The sequence below is a fragment of the Argiope bruennichi genome, chromosome 2 (assembly GCF_947563725.1).
Source record: "Argiope bruennichi chromosome 2, qqArgBrue1.1, whole genome shotgun sequence".
Taxonomy (NCBI): Eukaryota; Metazoa; Arthropoda; class Arachnida; order Araneae; family Araneidae; genus Argiope; species Argiope bruennichi.
This window is the reverse complement of record NC_079152.1, coordinates 136,635,998-136,653,497: the sequence shown is the minus strand read 5'-3', so window position 1 is coordinate 136,653,497 and position 17,500 is coordinate 136,635,998. Positions and strand designations below refer to the sequence as shown.

Below are 17,500 nucleotides of genomic sequence, written 5' to 3'. Positions count from 1 at the left end.
TTTCCTTACATTGTAATCCCTGTGCCTATAATGTACATGAACACTCAAATCAAAAACAGTTATTAAAATTGGTTTAAAGCAAATAATTATCCCACTCACATAAAGCAATCAAATGTGACACAGGCTTACAGGTTAAAAAAACAGCTGAACTTTATAAAATAATGAACTCTGCCAAACATAAACACGAAAGAAGTAATATAAATTTGTCTTTCAATACCAAAGAAAATTAATCAAGCTTCAGATTGATAAAATTTATTTCTGAAAATGCTGAAATCTGCATTTCCACAGAGATACAATGTCAGATATAAAGTAAAAATAATGCTGAAAAAAATATTAGCAGATGTCAGCTCAATAATCTTTGATACAATCCAACATAAAATAAATGCATATATATATAAAAAAGGCAAATTTTCAATCCCATGACTACACAACATTCAGGAACACTTAAATTAAAACTAATCATTAAAATGGAATTGAAACAAATTGTGATCTATGAATACGAAAAATATAAAAACTATTTATGAATATTTTACGGTTTCACATTTATTATTTGCACACATAAAAAAAATATTGCCAGAACAGAAATTGGCTAGATGACAAAAGAACATTTTTTTTTCCATTTATTGATCATTCTTATATAAAAAGAGTATCGGCATTTTAAGTCAAATTTATATATTATTCTTTAGATAATGTCAAACATATGATATACATACATACATAAATGAGAATGATTTTTTTTTTTATCATTTTATATAAGTAAGCCATATATTGGTCTTGTATATTACATTAAAAAAACATTTTGGTTTTTTCTAAATCCTGCATTTTGATTATTTTATTGAATTGTATATTACAAAATTCAAAATTTGTCTCGTGTACATAATACATTTATTTCAAGTATGAGGCTGAAGAAAACATTTTAAATAAAAGACAGTTTTATTCCACAGTTCAGGTGCTTTGTGTTTCAATGTGTATTATCTTTAATTTCATATGATTTTCTTAAAAATGCAACAAAGTTAATTCTAGAGGCTTTGACTGTATGGTTCTAATTTTTCTTATGATATATGCATTACATTATGCCAAAGATTCTTGCAAATATGAAATAGCAATTTTTTTTGTAAACAATGACTTGAAATGAAGCATTGAAGCAACAAATTAAAATGACTTTTTATTTTTCAACTTTTACTATATTGAAGACTCACATTTTGCCATCTACTATATTGTGAAATTATCTATTGCTGTATATCATTTATACACCATCCCTTAAAATAATAATTTTTAAAAATCTTTGTATAATGCAATTTATTTTATCAAATCACTGAAAAAAAGAAAAATCAGTGATTAAAATATTGAAAGCTCGGAAAGATTAAAATAAAAATTTTAAGGAAAATGGAAAATTTAACTAGCTTAAAAACTTTTTTTTTTGGGAAAGTGAAGAAGAAATCAAGGAATATGCTTATCCCCCTCTCGTAGAAGGAAGTTAAAATACATTGAATGAATTGATTATATTCCCACACTCCTACTCATATAAGGTCTCAATCTGGTTTCTCATTTTAATAAAATGCTCATTGAGATAACAAGGTGCTGGGTATAAATGAGAGTCCTGGATCAAAGTGCTTCAAAAGTAGTATTTTTTCGATTTAAGACACTTTTAGAGCCAATTTGATAAATGAGATTAGAGAAGAAGAATATTTACAACTAGTCACATTTGGTGGCCAGCTTATTTGCCAGAGATATTGGTTGTATTTCATTTCATTTAAATTGCTTGGATATTATTCCATGTTCCAATTTTTAGACATTAAAGCTGTGTTATTTTAATTGCATTACCTATGATCTGTTCATTATATACATAAACTTTTCTATTTGAAACCAGTTCCATGACATTATAGCAGTATTGTAATTTTGCTTTTTTTTATGCACACTGCAAATTATATAGATGTTAATCAAAATCCTTCTTCCATTTTTAACAGTGGAGGGAAATCATATGATTATATATTTGAAGAAATATTAGAAATTATTTAGATTTCATACATAACAATAAAAATATTGTTGTGAAATATACTTAAGAATTTTACAGCAACTAAATTGTCTTAATTGAAATTATAATTTTTTTGGACCTTAAAATGGTGTAATAATAATTTTTGTGCAGGAATATTTTTGGAAATTATTGACAAAAAGCAAAATCTAAGTTAATTTTTAATTACTTTTTTTTAACACTAAAAAGTGCGTATTTGCACCTTCCAAAATAAGTTTGTGCCTAATTTGGTAACTAAGTCAAACAGTCTGGCCCTGTAGAGTGTCAGCACACATTCATCTTCATTATAAGTAGAGGTGGTATAATAATGTTCATTATATTTGTTTAGTAATCATTAGCGTTCAATCAGTCTAGGGAATATTTAAAAGATTTGCTTACAAGTCATCATTCAGGAGATCTAGAAAACAATTCCTGATAATGAACATTTTTTTAATTGTGATGCCATAGATTTCGAAACTATGTTTTAAAGTTGCTTTCTAATTTTAGCATGTTTAGTATGATCGAAATTTTGCTTTCTAATTTTAGTATGTTTAGTATGATCGAAATTTTTGTTAGCTTATTTTTTTATATAATAAATATCTCTGTTAATGTTTTTAGCTATAACCCAGCGTGTCCGAGATGTGTTGCATGAAGCATCAATTGATATGCGTGTTCGCTACATGATTGAAGTATTTTTTGCTATACAGAAGGATGGCTTCAAGGTAATTTATTTAGAGATCATTATGTTGGCTAATGTATCAGAAAACAGAATACTATTAATTACAAAATAATTCATAAAATTAATTTGAATAAATATGCTGCCTTCTTATGTAATTAGTTATTTAATCTAGTTCTTCATGAATTTCTTTAAAAAAAATTAATTTATTAAATGAAGAAATGCACTCATAACTTATTCTTAGTCATACATATTGTAACTTGCTTTTTTTATATTATGTCTTTTTGAAATAAAAAAAAAGCTATAATTAAACATCTAGCTATTGCCATTCTTCTATAGACATTCTCTCAGATATAGATAAAATATGTTTGCATTTGAGTACCCCAACTTTTCAGTTGTTTTCGAAATAAATTAACTGAATAAAAAGCAATAATAGCAAAGTTTTATTCATCCTACATAAAATCTCTGTAATACAAAAACTTATGTATAGTTTACTTTGGTTATTGCCTTTTAGGTTCATCATCTGAATTTTATTGGAGTTATCATCATTTTCAATGTAGCTTTTCCAAGCTTTTAATTGATTGACATTGAAAATTATAGAATATCATATAAAGAGATTTCTCTATATCTGAATTAAGAATTTGAAATCGAATTTTTCAGTTGGTGAACATAAAAAATATTTTTAATTCTATTTTAGATAAGTAATTTGCATCTTTTAATAAAATTAAAAGAATATTTGTAGTTATTGTGATAAAAGGTTTTGAAAAATTCTGTTGGAATTTTTAAAGACTTTTGATGCACTCTGTGTTTTTTACTGGCGTATTTAATTTTTGACTGTTGTTTATGAGTTCTCCTTTATTAGACACATTTAGTATATTATAACTTTTTAAGGTTTAAAGCGATAATTTTGAAATATACAGTGTGTTAATTACTTCATCAAATACTGCTTTTATTGCCTTAGAAATACTCTTTCTTGGGATAGTTCAACAAATTTGTAGTTGAACTAATGCTTTTTAACTAAATTCTAAATAATTTTTACCATAATCTGAATGTTAAAAAAAAAAAAAATCTAAATTTAATATGCAAATTCTTTTACAGGATTATGAGGTGATTCCTCCAGAATTGGACTTAGTTCAAGAAGATGACAAATATACACATCTGATTAATTTAGATGAGGCTGTTGATGCCCAAGATATGTTAAGTATGTGTATTGATTAGTGTGTTATTTTATGTAAAAACAATATAATAATTTTGGATTTATTTTACAAAATGACATGGGTTTAAAAAAATAAAAGAATTACTTTAATCTGCATTTATGCATATTTACTGCCTTTTCATTAATCATCGATTTTTGTATTAAAAGGAGTTCTAAATTCAGAATTTTTAGATATGAAAGGTACTGAATTAATTGTTAGTTACGGTTGTTATTCAGGTACCTATAATTTCTGTAAATTTTAATCCAATTGCCAAACAAATTTTATGGTTAAGATAATATATATTATATTTGTGTTTACGTTGCCACTTTATTACTTTCATATTTGCTTTTGTTATTTATAGTAACCATAATATGTTTTGGATTAAAAGGAATTTTTCTCCCTATATTTCATAGAAATACATAAGTAAAAATCTGCCCTTCTCTTTTTTTGTTTTACAGATGTCTTCAAGTTTGATCCTAATTATTTAGAAAATGAAGAAAAGTATAAGTCTGTTGTAAATGGTATGTTTTAGTAATTCTTTTCTTTGATTATCATTATGTGTGAATTCTAAATAGTGTGTGTAATGATATCTCTTTAATTTTTGTTTTAAATTAGCCCATATTACTTTGTTTTAAAATTTTCTCTTATTTCCTGATAAAAATTTCACTTTTTATTTAATTATTTCTAACATGTGTTATAAAAAAATTGTTCAATCTATAATTCTCATGCTGCAAGTAAAACAATAAAAATCCCTAACACCCATAGCATGATTTCCAAAATACCCAAGATTTCCTTTCCTGAATCAGCTTGTGTCGAAGAAATCCCTAAAAAAATCTCTTAATAAAAACATTAAAAAAAAAAATCATGAACTTTTCTCTTGTGTCCCAGTGTAAAAAGATGCATTTCATTGGTTCTCGTCCTATACAAACTTTGCTTTCCTGTGAAAAAATAAATTGTATAAATTCCCAATTTGTCTTTTTTTTGTTTTGTTCACTTATGTGCAAAACTATGTTATATATAATTTTTTTTTATTAAAATTGTGCCATTTTAATTCTTATGTTAGACTAAATCATAATTCCATAAATTGGCTTTCTTTCTTTCTTTCTTTTCTTTTTTCTTTGCATAAAATGGTGATTAATTATTAGAACAAAATGTTATTATGTGAACTTTTTTAAGATGCGTTATTTGTGTGTGGGATAAAGATTAGAATAGACTTAAATAATACAGTAAAAACTCTGTTATGCTCATTATAATATAGACTTACATAATAGACTTCTCATTATAAGTTAATCATATAGCAATAAATATAATAAACATATAGTAAAATATAGCAAAGGATGTTCTCTTTTCTTAAAATGTAGAATTGTTTTTATGAAAGTAGATATTCGAAGTATCACGAGTGTAAGTGTATAATTTATTTTGCTTGCAAATTCTAAATTCAATAATATAAATTCATACTTAGTGGTGTGCAGTTATTTCTAGAAAAACTAACTAAATTAAATTTTGTGTAACTAAAAAACAAGATGTTAATTTAAAACAAAAACATGAAAAAAATGCTCTTCTGTTAAAACCCTTTTATGAAGTTTAACAGTGTTTCTATCAGCCTCTTACTATTGTGAATTACAGTCAATATGCACATATTCTAGAATGGAAAATTTAAATCCCCTCTTCATTTTATATTGCTTTTGTTATTAGAATCTATATGTGATTAGTAATAATTTGTAGTAGCTTCTCCATTCTCATGGAAAATCTGCATGCTGTTATATTTGTGATTCATTTACTGCTTTATGCATCATAATCAAAGATTTTAAATAACTACATTTGAAAAAGATTTCATAATTTCAACAATATTTCTCTTCGTCATTTTGTCATTTATTTTCAAATCAACTTTATGGTGAAGGCTTACTTTCATTTTACTTGTTTTGGATATATGTATTTTATATCGTTTAACATTGAATAGTTGACCATACATTGCAAATTGTTCAGATTATTAATTCATGCTATGATCCTTATTCATTTTGATAAACTTTTACAGTATTTCTTAAAGTATGGGAGTTATTGAATTGATGAACATTAAATTATTTTTAAATAGAATTATTATACATCACAGTTTCATTCATGATTAAGTAATTTGTTTAAATTTCAGGGTAATTTTATTAAATATATGATTATTATTTTATATAAAATTTTAATAAAGATTTTAATTTGGATATTTTTAGAAATATTAGGAGATTCCAGTGATGAATCTGGCAATGAATCTGATGATGAATCTGGAGAAGATGAAGAGGAGGAAGAAAATGGTTTGTCATAACTTAGTATTGATCTCTTTTGCCATATTTCTGAACTGTTTTTTTTTAAATATGTTTATGATTTTTAAAAAAATTATAATAATTATTTTTTTAGCGGGTGGTTCAGACCAGAAAATTCTGGATATGACAGAAACTAATTTAGTTTGCCTTCGAAGAAAAATTTACTTAACTATACAGTCCAGTTTAGATTTTGAAGAATGTGCACATAAACTTCTTAAATTGGAGCTAAAGCCAGGACAAATAGTGAGTTATTTCTTTTATTGTTATATGTAAATATCAGATTTTAATAAAGCCATGATGCTTTCTTATGGATATATGTAAATATCAGATTTAAAATAATGTAATATCATTTTTGTTGTAATATTACAAACATTGTAATGACTTTTTATATTGGGCATAATTAAATACAATTAAGTCTTGCATAATAAGCACCTCTCAAAACGATGTTTTGTTTAACAAGTGACAAAAAGACATCTAGACTTCACATTCTGAATTATGTTTATTTCTCTTGGTCTATGTTTAGAATTTGTTTTCTGATAGCATTGGTCCCCACACCTATTAAAATAGAGCTGGAATTGTAAAGCATAAATTAAATGGTAAAAAAAAAAGTATAAGATTTTTATAAGTATTATGGTTTCACATTGTGTTATGAGAAGGAAGCTTACACAAACCTCATTTATGAGAATCTTCCATAATGAGTTCATATAACTAGCAATTCAAAATGTAAAAAGTTGACATGCTGCTTGTTACTTAACAAGCATCATGACATCACATGCTAGATTGGTCTATATCATTCTCCCCTGAGCCTGCATCAGCTTTGTCTGAAGACAATCACTATATCGGAAGAAGCTTTGTCCTGATAACATATCCAAATGTGACTCTGAGGGATTTGAATAAATGTTTGTAAAGCCTTAATCGGCAAGATTATGGGGCTAAAGGTGAATTGTAATAACACTGGATGAACTGATGGAAGAAAGTAGTCAGAACTACTAAAAAAATTTATTGAACTGCATTCTGTGTCACAGGAAAATGCTGAGGAAGAAGAAGTAATAAATTCATCTGAGCAATAATCTTCCAGTGAAATGAAGCAGATGCTGAAAGCATGATAAATTATTACATTGTCACTGAGAAGCATCCCCAAATAAGGAAATAGCTATGAATGCTATAAATTCATTTCGCAATAATTTTGCATCTCATTTTGGCCAAATTTTGAAACATAATCAAAAACAAATGTCTTTAACAACATTCTTGTTAAAAAAAAAAAGCATGCATTATAAATAATAAATTACTTTATTATGATTTTTCCCCATAATAGTCCTATTTTACATGCATTCTTATGGAAAAAATTGTTTCTCATTATGAGTAAGATTTGGGAATGAATTGTACTTATTAAGAGAGGCTCTGCTGTTATTCTTTTGAAAGTTGAAAGCTTTATTTAAATATTAAGATCAGTAATTAAGTTATGCAATCAGAATTTTACTTCTTGGTTATAATATAATTTTTATGTAATAAGATTTCATTCTCTCTGTTTTATAATAGAATGTTTTCATTATCACTTTCTATTAATAATCTTGATAAGAATTGCTTTGTAATGAAAAATAATTCATTAATTTTATTTTGACAATATCAAAACATTCCGTAGTATGACCAATAATTTAGTTGAAATATTGGTTAATCTTCTGATAGATATCAAGGTTCATTTCCCATCTTAATATCCTCTATCCTAAAGTAGAATCTGCCGTTATGTACGATCTCGAAGCTGCACATGTATCGGATACTAGATTTTGCTGTCATATATTCTTCATGATTGAACATCCTTCCAATACTATTCCTAATCTTTTTTCGTGCTTTTAATTTATTTACCATAATGTATACATGTGTATGTTGGCTATGTAATCTTTTTGGTTGCATGTTCTCTGATAATAATTGGCTACGTATCTTCTTTTCTAAAATAATCAAACTTTTGCAAGTTTTGACTTTTGTTTTGGTTAATTAATAGAAAATAAGTAAATAGTTAATATTTTTTAATTCACATTTGTTTTGAATTTTAGCTTGAAATGTGCTACATGATCTTGGATTGTTGTGCCCAGCAAAGGACATATGAGAAATTTTTTGGACTGTTAGCTCAAGTAATGCTTTTCAAACTTTACATTCATTTAAAATATAATTTTAACATTTCTAATAATTTCATGTTCTAATTATATTATATATATATATATTTTATTTTCAGCGTTTTTGTCAGCTGAACAAGATTTATGTGGAACCTTTTACCGAAATATTTGATAACTCGTACAAAACAATTCATCGCTTGGAAACTAATAAATTAAGAAATGTTGCCAAATTCTTTGCTCATCTACTATATACCGATGCAATCTCATGGAATGTGAGTAAAAAACTTATTTTTAGTAAGCAAAGGGAAAAAAAATTAAGTACAGTTTCTTTACCATCTCATTAAATTTTAAGAAGTGTTCTCACCTAAGGAGAGGGGAGAAAAAGACCTCAGTTTTGTGTGTTTTTTCTTAAAAACAATATAATAAAGAAACATCCTAAAATTATTATTTTTTAATACATATTTTCATTCTTTCCCACTTCTATTAGAACATAAATGATATTAAATTTAAATTAATTGTTGTATTATAGTATTGATAATTTCATCATAAAAAATGGGAAGAAACTTAACTGATTAAGTCAGATATTTATACAGATTTTCCTGGCTGTTTCAGTACCTGACTAATATGACACAGTGGTACGATCCTTTTCTTTCTGCATAGGCATCTTATTAAAACTCTTTTCTTCAAAAATCATTATTTTCCAATTTATCAGGTTCTGTATCTTTATTAGACTTTATTTAACTGATACTTAAATGTTTTATAAATTTTAGATATATCTGAACTGTTATATAATACCTCAGGATGAAAATATATTTCTGTTTTTATTAGAAGGGAATTAATTAAAATAATTGTTATGAACCTTTGACTAAAACCTTCTCTACACTTAATTTGTGAATAAATGCATGTATCATAACAAAGGCTGGAGTTATTATACACATCATATCAGCTATTTATAATTATTTAGTGCAAACATAATAAATAAGAATATTAAGCATTCGTTTTAATATCAGCACTCAACAGAATAATGACATGCATGTAAATAAATGCATTTTTAGAATGTATTTTAATGTAATAAACATTTTTATATATCGATTGATATAATCCATTTAATCTTTTTATTTTCTACATTTCATTTTTATTAAAGTGTTAAGATCAGTACCACTAAATAATTTTTTTTAATTTTCATGGATTTTTTTTTTTTTTTTTTTTTAAATTACCGACTGTACAAATAATTTTTAGAAACTGCCAGAAGCCAATCTTTTCATAATTTATTTTTTTAAAGTTTTCTGCTATTTAAAATTTTAACTAAGCATCAAGAATATCAGAAAGCAAATGAAATGCCCTCTATTTACATTAAAAGAGAATATTTATATATTAATGCTCTGTTGGTCAAATTGTTAGATCTATGTATGGCACAAATATGCCTAGAAGAATGGGAATGTAGGCCAAGCATTATTTTTTTCAACTATAATTAGTTAAAATCAAATGGAATAAAAGTTTAGGTTAGATAATAATGTCCTATCCAATAATCATATCACAGTTTTTATAAAATCATAGCAAAGCTTCAACAGGGTGGTGACAGACCTGGGAAATTGGGTATTTCAGAGAAAAGGGAATTTTTTCAATCTCAGGAAAAATCCATAGGTATCTAAAAATCAGGGAAAATTGTGTGCAAGATAACATAGCAGCAATCGAGGTATCCTTTTTTCAAGGATATGGCGACTTTTTTGGAATTTCTCTTTGATAAGAAGAGTGATAAGCCAATGAATGTTGCTAATAGCAACCCAAATGAAATTTTTGGAATGACCAGTTTTGACTTTTCAAAGAACAGAAAGTGCAAATAAATTTTGGTTTGATTTGCTATCAACTCAAAACGTTGCAATGATGCCATATCTTTATTAAAAATGATAATGTTATGTTCTCATGAAAACAATATTGTTGAGAGAGTATTTTCTATCAGTAAAGATTGTCTGTGGGCGAATATGAAAGAACAAATGTTCATGACAAAATGAATTAATTCACTTAAGCAGGACTAATTATTTTAAACCAAGTATTTTTTTTATCAGTACTCTGATAATTGATAATTCAAATTTGAATTTATTAATTGATATTCATTTGTAATTTTTTGCATTTTAATTGTAATATGAAGCATTTGTTATATATTAGTTAATTTGATTAGTTTATATTTAAAAATTAGTATTTTTCGTCTAGTATTATTTTTAATAAAAATGAAAAATATTTTTATTTCTTTACAAAAGCACAAATTTTTGATTAGAGGAAGTAATCTTTTATAATTTTTTAAAGAAGAAAGATTAAAAGTTATATTTCTCAGTTCCTTTGGTTTAAATCTTATAATATATATATTATTAGGTGTGTATAATCATATAATTTTTAGATTTATGCTTCAACATGCAATTCTGGTACATATGCAAAAGCCAGTAATTAGTTTTACTGAAATATTTTAAAATTTTGAGCAAAGATCAAAAAAACTTTTACTCTTAACATAATTTGTGTTGCAAAGAGTAGTTTTATGTTTTTCTTGAATTCTTATGTAGTTTTAGAAACAAAATGTTTTTCCTCCCATATTAGAAATATAATAAATATACTGTTTTAAAACGTTTTTAAGGATGTTCATTCCGTTTTTTAAAAATTTCTTGAAAATGTATTTCTTTATTTTAAATAATTTGTAAAATTATTTTTAGTAATGAATATAATACATATACAGTGATTATGAGTGAGGAGAAAACCAGGAACACTATAATTAACAACCATAAGTCGGGGAAATTTTTTTCACAGTTTCTGTAGTCACCATTTTCAATCGTAACCATTTCCGTCTATATAAAAAACTTCATGCTATTAGAAAAATGTGACAGTTGATTCTTTGTTCAATTATCTTATTGTTTAATTCTCAGCAGCTCTTCATTCATAGTTATCAATAAAAAATGAATTATTCAATTAGTTATCATGATACTTTCATTAAAAGTATCATCAGTAATATTTTTGAAGAAAATTTACCAAAAATATATTTAATAATCTGGATTTCTTTAGTGTGCAGTTTTTGAATTTTCAATACCATTTATATAGATTTTATATCAATCTGAATATTTTTATGAAGTTCTTTGGGCTCTGCTATTAGTGTTTGTTCCCAGTTATGATCCTAATATAATCATAAAATATTAAATCTCTTTACACTTCTCTCCCTTGCAATATGAACTTTTTTTTATTGTTTCTGAATATACTGATTGCAAGATGTTTTTAACAAAAACAGAGAAATAGCTATAGTAATAATAATCTGAGGAAATTGCTTTGGAGAAATATAAAATCCTTAGAAAAGTATATTCCATAGTCTATAATATATGAATATAAAATTATGTACAAAAACTATAAGTAATTAAAAGTTTTAAATTCATATAGAAAATAGAAGCTGTTAATAAAAATAATTGTGACTCTTATTTTTGCCATAAGAATCCTTTGACCTAATGTTAAAATAACAAAATTATGGCTTATACTACCAAATGCAAAAAACAAAAATATAATTTTTTTTTTTTAAAAAACCTGCCTGAAAACAGGTATTTGAAATAATTTTGAAATTTTGGTTTCATTATATAAGGGGGAAAAAAATCTATAAAATTGCTTGTGGTTAGCATGGGGCAAATTTATGATGTCAATTATGAAGATATATAATTTTGTTTTATTATTTGGACAAGGGCAATGCTTTGAACAATGAGTTTCTGTTAAAATTATAGTAAAACATACATTTCGATATTAGTAATACAATTGATCATGTAATTATTTCGAAAATGTTATTTTGTAAATCCTGTTGTCATATTTTTGATTTATATTCCATAGATATAGATATATATTATAGATATTATTGAAAAGTTGACAGCATATTAGTAAATGCTACCACACATAAATTGATTCTGACTAGATTAGTAATATCCTCATAGCACTCTTCCTTTTATTCACAGGATCATTTTTTAATGTATCAAAGTAAAAAATAAAGCTTAAAAAATTCTATAATAAATGGATATACTTAGTGACGTTATTATTAAACAATTAAAAGTAAAATATTTCTTTCTTTAAACTTTTTGTAATTTCTGCTATAATTAGACTATCTTGATTAATATTTACCATGGTAATTCATTGTTATTTCAGATGCTGCATTGCTTTATAATTAGATTTTCTATACTTGCAGGTCTTATCCATTATAAAACTGAATGAAGATGACACAACTTCGTCCAGCCGAATCTTCATTAAAATATTGTTTCAAGAATTATGTGAATATATGGGTCTGCCTAAGCTAAATGAGCGCGTGAAAGATGTGTAAGTTTCGAAAGTTATTTTGAGAAATATTTTTGTTTATGTCCCTGTATAAATTATATTTCATGTTCCAAATTTTGAATTTTATTTAGAACTCTCCAAGAAGCATTTGAGGGCCTATTTCCACGAGATCATCCTCATAACACCAGATTTGCTGTTAATTTCTTCACTTCCATTGGTTTGGGAGGTTTGACGTAAGTCTTTATTATTCAGTAAGAAATAAATTAAAAGAAATTTATTTCAGTAAGAAATAAATTTTAAAGAAATATAATACCAAATAATTGCTAAATTCAATAGAATTTCTAATTAGCAATTTTATTCATGGTGATTGAAAATTGCATGCATTGAAGAGCAGCAAATTACATTGTGGTGAATAGCATATAAGCCAGTTAACAACTGCGCTACAAGAGCATACGCTTTTGTATCCTAGTTTAGTTACTGGACTGCTAATCACAAGGTCCCAGGTTCTATCCTTCGCGCGTCTCATACTACTAAATTGGTGACCTCGGACAATGAACCTTCGTACAGCTGTTGTGGCGCCATCTACCTGCAACCAAAGTCGTCAGATTCACTTGATGCAGCAGTCAAAGTCGCCAGACTCACTTGGCGCAGCAGCAGCAGCAACCACTCACCCACACACACTCGCTACTCAAACTGGGTATAAGCCCATTAGACAACAGCTTAATAAATACATCACCACTCAACAGCCATATCATTCGTCTCACATCCGACTCACTGCGAGGGAGAGTCTGGTGAATAGCATATATGCCAGTTAACAATGCTACATGAGCATATGCTTTTGTATCCTGGTTTAGTTACTGAACTGTGAACCACAAGGTCCCACGTTCTATCCTCGCTCTTCCAAATATTGCTAAAACATAAACTCCTTATTTTATTAAATGTTGTATTATCTTAGCACTGGTAAGATATATTTTTATTGTTTAAAAATTGCAACAAATTGCTGTTATTAAGTCACAATAAATACAGGCTATTTCTTATAGAATAATCTGATTTCATGAGATTATATTGATTACTTAAATAAAGATATAATTCAGGGTTGTCATGGTGCCGGAAAATACAGGAAATTTAAAAATCATCTAAAAACAAAGAAATTTGAAAATTTCCATACAAAATACAAGGAATTTTAAGCTTTTTAGTTATATTTTTTTCCATCTTAAAAATTCTGATGTCTATAATTACAATAGAGAACAGAATAAAATTCTCTGATGGGAATAGCCACATTCAATCTGCAAAAATATCTCTGTGGTGTTTAGTTAATCACATGTGAGTTTATTGAATGGTTTGTTTTTTATTAGAAAAATTGTGAGATTAGTAAATTTTTTTTTAACAATGAGCTACTCAAACTTCATATTTAATATAAATTGGATGGATAAAAATATGAATCCTGATTTTGCTGAATAAGTTAGGGAAATTCTGCAAAATCAGTTTTTTGCATACTGCTCCTTTTATAAGAAGGTAATAAGTTTAAGTAATAAGGGAAAACAGACATATTAGTCATATAAAATGAGGAAAGCATACAAAATTGTGTGGCAGTTCAAAAAAAGTCATAATTGATTTTAGATTTTGTATCTAAAAGGATTACAGGAGAAGATAATATAACAAGTTCAAAAATAAGTCGATTTTGAATTTTTTAATTCAAGAACAGTCATTTAATGCATTGAATGATAGAAATATTATCACATATGTTCACTGATAGTGAAATAGCTAAAATTATGTACTTTTAACTCTTTCAAAAATGTCATGAATTATTTATTACAGATTTGTTCCATTTTTTCAACAATCTCTTAAGAAATCTTTAAATAATTAAAAATTTGTCATATGCTTTAAACAGACTTTGAACCGCATTTTACTAAAATACTAAATATATCTTATTATGAAATATTGGGCATGAATCAACCAATAGAATCTCTACAAGATATGAGAATTCAGTATTTTGAAGGCATACCACTGCTCAATAACTGTTTAAGAATTTTAAAGTAGTTCTATCAAATTAGGAATTCAATTTGCAAATTAGTATGAATAAATCAAATGTAAATTTAAAAGTTTTAAAATATGTCAAAGAAAAACTTTGGTGCTAAAATTACCGTAACATTTTAGATCCAGGTACTTATAGTCATAATAATAACATAACTTTTTCAGCATTTCAGTGGGAATATAAATCTACTGAATTTAAAGTAGATGTTATTCAGACCAATATATAGAATATTTAAAGACAGACCAGCTATACATGCTGATTACCTGACAGCAACTGATGCTTCTGAATTTTCATGGAAGTTTTGTTCTTTCCACTGTATAGAAAATATCAGTATTTGCAAAAATTACTGTGAAAGTTTTTGACAACATAAAAAATAAATAGATTTCAATTAAAATAAAACTTTTCCTAGATCTGCCAAAAATGATATTATAAATGCTTGTCAGGGTAATTTATTGTGGCTAAACTTCTCTTATATTGCTAATATTCTTCAGCCATTTCTTTAAAAAATACAGAGATTTGAATCAGTACGCTCTTTCTTACATAAAAATCATTTAATTTTGTTAAATAGTTAATGAAAAACATTGCCAAATGAAGCATAATCGATAAAGCACAAACATTAGATACTTATTTTTGATAGAGTTTCATAGTCTTAAAAATCTAAGTCCGAAAAAAAAATACTGATATTGGAATAATGACAACTGGTTATTTAATTACCAGTGAGCTTACTGAAATTGAAAAAAGGAGGCTTTTTTATAGAGTGTTTTATATCCTTGAAAAATACTGTAATATATATATATATATATATATATATATATATATATATTGAATATTTTTTGTTTTAAAAATTGCATTTTGTTTAAATCCACATTTATTGAAGAAACTTCCTTTTTTTCACTCCTTAAAACTGTGGAATATTGTTATACCATCATTATATCTAACACATAAGTGCTGTTAGCGCATTTCTTTTTATATTGCAAATACAATCAGGGAAAACACAGGGATCCCCCCCCCCCCCAGAGATTTGAGTGGCTACCCTGCAGCCTTACGGCACATTTAAAAAAAAAAAACATATCAAAATTTAAAATTTGTCTTGGTGCAAATTGATGGTTTATGTAGTTGGTAATGGCACATGGTAAAGTGAATTTTAAAGATGATTTAATCAAAGTAAACAGATTATTTAATCTCCATATATTTTGAAATTGTATTTCTGCTTTATATTCCACTTTCTACATTCCACTAGTTAAATGCTTTGCATATTTTATTTATTTAATGCAAAGCTATTATACTTAAGCAAGTATTATTTACTAAACAAACTAAGATTCTTGCTTGTTAAAAATATGATCTTCTAATTTTTATTATTTTTCATATGATTCATCATTTTATTTTGGGGGTTGCTTTTCTTCCATAGGGATGAACTTCGAGAACATCTCAAGAACTTACCTAAAAATCCAGCTCCATTGGGACTTGCTTCTTCTTCATCATCAGGTGTTTCAAGTCCAGCATCTTCATCATCCTCATCTTCATCATCATCTTCTTCATCATCCAGCTCATCTTCTGACTCTGATTCAGATTCACAAAAAAATGATTCTAGGAAAAAACAAAGTAAGTTTTATTTTTAAAGCTATGACACTTATTAGCTCAAATCATTTTAATTTTTTGGATACTTGTACTTTTGTTTTAAATAACAATATTATGGATCTCTGACCTGATATTGGTGTACTTTGTTATTTGCTATGTTCAGTGTTGAAGAAAAATAAGAGGTATCTGATGATTAATTAAAACCTAGAATTTTCAAAAAATCATCAGATAAAATGATGAATTCCTGTAAATAAACCATTTGAATACCACTAAAAATATATGAAAATGTGCCATTGTATTGTGAAGTAAAAATTTTGTAACAATATTTTATAAGTATAGTAGTCTTGGATTTATTCAAAGGATCGTGGAGATTCTTGATACCATTTACTTTGTGTGTGAGTGTGAAGCATAATATATCTGCTATTGAAAGCAAAAACATTTTCATGTTGGTGTTGTAGTTGGAGAGTAGAATGCTATCTGAGATGTTATTTTTGTTTTCTGTTTATAGTTCTGATGTCCTGCCCAAGATAACTCTTATGTAATTTGAAACTGTTTGTTAATTAAATTAAAATATATCATGAAGTTTAAGATGAAGCAATCAAAATTTCAAAGAAATACTGAATAGCTGATTTCTGAATTGTTAAAAATAGTCATATAATTCTGTTGAGAAAAAAAAAATGCTTTAAATTTACTAAAGGTTTATGTTATATTAGTCAATAATGTACTTCAAAACAATTACAAAATCTACATTTGGATGCATTCCTTCAATACTGTCAATTATATTTTGTAAAATATTCTACACATATTAAGGGGAGAATATAAATTCTTCCAACATCAGAATTGCTAAAACTTGAAGTTTTCAATGTCACTATTTTAGGTCAATAAAAGGTAATTTATTAGACTTTCTGCTGACTGATTGAATGATCTTCTCTTTTGCAGCCGTTAAAATTGTCTAAAGCAGTAATATTCAAAACTTCATAACTCTGTCAGTTATCAAGGAATATTTTCGTTTGTTTGTTTAAACACTTGTCAAGAATATTTCACAAAATATAACTAATAGGATCAGACGACTAAAAATTTAAGATTACACAGTTTTTCAGATTTTTTATTGATTAAAACAAATGTGTGTGTGTGTGTGTTTTATTTTTGCCCAATCCTTTAAAGAATATTTCCAATCAGAGTATATGCATATCTCTGAAAATTTAGAAATTAGCTATAGAGTCACAATTAGAGGGGACACCCCATATCTGTTGTTTAAAAGCATATGCAATAACTTTCATCTTACTGAGCAAGTACATCA

The 17,500-nt window shown here is 26.5% G+C and overlaps 1 protein-coding gene across 1 annotated transcript in view; it reads left to right on the top strand.

Moving 5' to 3' along the window:
• LOC129989358 (pre-mRNA-splicing factor CWC22 homolog) overlaps positions 1–17,500 on the top strand; it is a 31,615-nt gene that overhangs the window by 13,829 nt on the left and 286 nt on the right. Inside the window, exons 10-19 of the mRNA XM_056097851.1 lie at positions 2,630–2,733; positions 3,786–3,888; positions 4,342–4,404; positions 6,103–6,183; positions 6,287–6,435; positions 8,244–8,321; positions 8,423–8,575; positions 12,502–12,629; positions 12,719–12,820; positions 16,031–16,224. Coding sequence (XP_055953826.1) covers positions 2,630–2,733; positions 3,786–3,888; positions 4,342–4,404; positions 6,103–6,183; positions 6,287–6,435; positions 8,244–8,321; positions 8,423–8,575; positions 12,502–12,629; positions 12,719–12,820; positions 16,031–16,224 — 1,155 coding nt within the window. The remainder of the gene's footprint in view (positions 1–2,629; positions 2,734–3,785; positions 3,889–4,341; positions 4,405–6,102; positions 6,184–6,286; positions 6,436–8,243; positions 8,322–8,422; positions 8,576–12,501; positions 12,630–12,718; positions 12,821–16,030; positions 16,225–17,500) is intronic.